The following is a 3,524-nucleotide window of genomic DNA, read 5'->3' on the forward strand; positions in this document are numbered from 1 at the left end:
TAACGGTTAAAATATTATAATATATACATGTATACATTTCAAGTCATCATATGCACAAAAAATTAGAAGATGATTAACAAAAATCTAGAAGATAATTAAGTGTTCAGTATTTGCACAAAAATTAGGAGGGTCATTTGGGTAATATATTTAAATTATATTTTATAATCGATTTTTCTATTATATATTATTAATTATGTAAATTATAATTTTGACCTGCATTTAGAAATTATGTAAATTAAACTAGGAAGCCGGACGGACCTAAATTTTAGTTCGATTGACCAGCAAAATCGGGAACGACTAGTAAAACACGAGAAAGAAGAGAGAAAGAGAGAATAGTAATGGCGACGGCGGGGGCTAAAGGAGGGAAGATGACGATGACGACAGCAACGGCGGAGATGGAGAGAATGAGCATAGAGCAGCTGAAAGCAGTGAAGGAACAAACAGATCTTGAAGTCAATCTTTTACAAGACAGTCTTAATAATATTCGCACCGCTACTTCTCGTCTCGATCTCGCTTCCACTGCTCTCCACGATCTCTCCCTCCGTCCCCAAGGTAGTAATTTATTCTCTTAGGGTTTGTATGTATAGTTGTGTTTTTATTGTAAGTCGATTGATTGAGTAATTTGGGGGGTTTTAGGGAAGAAAATGCTGGTTCCTCTTACGGCGTCGCTTTATGTACCCGGAACGCTTGATGAATCTAATAATGTTCTTGTTGATGTTGGTACTGGTTACTTCATTGAGGTCTGCTCTCTTTACTTTTTCAATCTCTCTCTCCCCCCCTCTCTCCCGCCTCTCTCTCTCTCTCTCTCTCTCTCTCTCTCTCTCTCTCTCTCTCTTCTTGCTAAGTGCTTGCATTTCCAGGATTGAAATTTGCAATATTAGTGAACTTAAAACATGTTCAACAAAATTAGTTATAGATAAAGTTAATTTGGTTAGTCTGAAGCTACCATCAGAAACTTTCTTTCCAGTAAATTGCAATATGATCTTCCCATTATTTGTTATTTTGGAAGACCTCCAGTCTTTATTTTATTATTTAATCCATTTATAGCCTATAATCATAAAAGACGTTAATTTTCTCTATTGCAAGTATGAGACTGGATTTATATTACATTCTACATTGGAATGATATAATGATTACTGTGAAAATCATCTATTTAAATTGCTCTATGAGAAGTATTCAAGATCGGCTGCTTTTCTCAATTTCACCACACTTACTGAGAAACAATATTTGTCTCCTGCTAATGATGATTTCAACACCCAGTGTTTCCTTTTTCACCTCAGAAAACTATGCTGGAGGGGAAGGATTATTGTGAGCGAAAGATTAACTTGCTGAAATCTAATTATGACCAGCTTTTTGAGGTACGAATATGGTACACTAATGATCAAATTGTTTATGTAGGCCCGAAAATCGATATGTTTAACTGCATTCTTTCATTGTGATATTATTTACCATGTTATAAACAATATTAACTTTGTCTAGTCAAATTACAATAGTACCTGCATTCTATTTCTTAGAATTCCACCTAGAAGTTACTTTTACTTTTTTTACACAATCGGACCAAAAAGTTACTTCTAAAATCTAGTAATGACCAGCTTTTTTTTGGCACTCTTTTACTTTTTATGAACATAAGATGGTAGATTAACGAGTCATGTTGGCAGGGAAGTAGCATGTTTACTTTACAAATTTGTATATGGCATCAAAGTCTCGGGATATTTGGTTTTTAAATCATATTTTTCTTTCACGACTGCTTCTTTCTTTTAAATAAACATTGGAAAATATGTGTATTTATAGTCGTCTATTTGTATTAGCTACCCCCTCCCAACACCTCAAGAAAAATATATTAGATTACAATATCAAGTATAATATTGTGAAAGGGCCTTTCTTTAATTATAAACCAAGTTTAATTTTAGTTTTTCCCTTCCCCTCAATATTCTTTATCGCTGTGGTTTATATATTACCAAAATGATGTAGTGACAGATTAATTATGTGGAGGCTTTGGTTGGTTAAAAGGTAGAAAAAAGTAAAATGTGTCACTGTTACCAGTCCCAAATTTGGCATGTGTTTTAAGGCAAGAACGATTTATAATGGCTCATGACTGACGAGTGCTGATGAATGGATAAGGGAAACTATTCAAGGAGAAGAATTAGTGTGTGGCGCCCAAGGGCCTTGGGCTGTTGGCCTTAGGTACAATCATGTCTAATGCAAATGTCTTCGGTTCGAACCTAGGTTGCGTGCCTTATGCACATGCCCTAGGTTGTAGGCTGTAGGTTGTAAGCCCTTAGGCTGTAGGCCAAGGATTATAAGCGCATGGCTTAGGCTGTAGGTCATAGATTAAGGATAATAAGCGCACTCTTAGGCTGTAGCTGAACATAATCCTGTACAACTTAGCGCACCTGAACCAAATTTGAACAAAGGGTTTTATGTTGATGACAGAATTTCTTAGCCCCGGGTCTAAGAAATTATTCCGGGGCTAAGAAACTATACATATATATATACAACAATCTATGAGATTGATTGCTTTTTTGACAAAAGAATTATAATTGGTGTTACCATGTTACAGAACATTTAGTACAAATCTAGATACAAAATTACAAAATTTAAAATGAAAAAAAAAAATCAGAATTTGCTTAGTGAGAAATGAGTATATAAATGGATTATTTGTTATGTGATATATAGATCATAATTCATAAACAAGGCGAGCTCTAGCCAAGTTAAGTTCTAAGTGTAAACAAGGTGTGCTTTAGCTTGGCTTCGCTTCAAAATTTGTTTGATCTCGCCTAGTTTGTGAGCTCTAGCCAACTTGTGAACATCTCAGCTCTCATATTACAGGTCCATATAGGCTACAGCTTATATTTAATGTTGGATAGAGCATTCAGTTGCACCAAGTTATTTTTAATGTTAAATAGAGTTCTCAAGTGCTCATTTATGTTTTCTGTATGCAAGTGCTCCAAAATCTTGAGAAGCAACTAGTTATTACTTTTACTATGAAGCAAAACTTATTTTCTTGCATAAGCACAAGGCCTTGTTTACTGGATTCCTTGTGGATTAAATTTTAAAATAAAATGCAGGTGGCATCTAAGAAGAAAAGTATAGCAGATGAGGCAGGAAGGATTTTACAAGCAAAAGTGAAGCAATTGGCTCCTGCAACATAAACTGTAGTGGATAGGTTTTGTGCAAGCGTGTAATTGTACGATTAAGTAATTGCAAGCATGTAATCGTACTTCTTTAGTAATAGAACAAATACAGCAAATCTTGAGTTTTCCTTGATTCTAAAAGATTATGTTAAAAAATTGATGTGCGCCAGTTCGAGCAGTTTGATTAAGTGTCTGAATCCGCGCTATTTCTAGGGGATGAAACTGCTGGTATTTTACTCTTGCAGTTATTTATCCTTTCATCTATCTTCAGCTGAAATGTGTAAGTTTATTGAGGGTGCTTGGGCAGAAACAGATATGCAATGGTTGCATTCAGGCTGGTGTGTGGCTCCACCGTCTAATCTATTTGAAATGATGATCATATACGCAGTC

The 3,524-nt window shown here is 35.1% G+C and overlaps 1 protein-coding gene across 2 annotated transcripts; it reads left to right on the forward strand.

The window, feature by feature from the left end:
* Positions 1–240: 240 nt before the first annotated feature.
* On the forward strand, positions 241–3,303 carry LOC141724793 (prefoldin subunit 5). 2 transcript variants are annotated; one of them, XM_074527061.1, is made up of 4 exons: positions 241–552; positions 637–740; positions 1,261–1,358; positions 3,069–3,303. In XM_074527061.1, exons 1-3 carry the CDS (start codon positions 339–341, stop codon positions 1,330–1,332), a joined length of 390 nt encoding a protein of 129 aa, XP_074383162.1. In that variant the 5' UTR covers positions 241–338; the 3' UTR covers positions 1,333–1,358; positions 3,069–3,303. The 2 variants fall into 2 exon arrangements, with proteins under 2 accessions (XP_074383162.1, XP_074383161.1); XM_074527060.1 differs by having other exon boundaries at positions 244–552; positions 1,281–1,358.
* The last annotated feature ends 221 nt before the right edge of the window (positions 3,304–3,524 follow it).

This window comes from Apium graveolens, chromosome 5, assembly GCF_009905375.1.
Source record: "Apium graveolens cultivar Ventura chromosome 5, ASM990537v1, whole genome shotgun sequence".
Taxonomy (NCBI): domain Eukaryota; kingdom Viridiplantae; phylum Streptophyta; class Magnoliopsida; order Apiales; family Apiaceae; genus Apium; species Apium graveolens.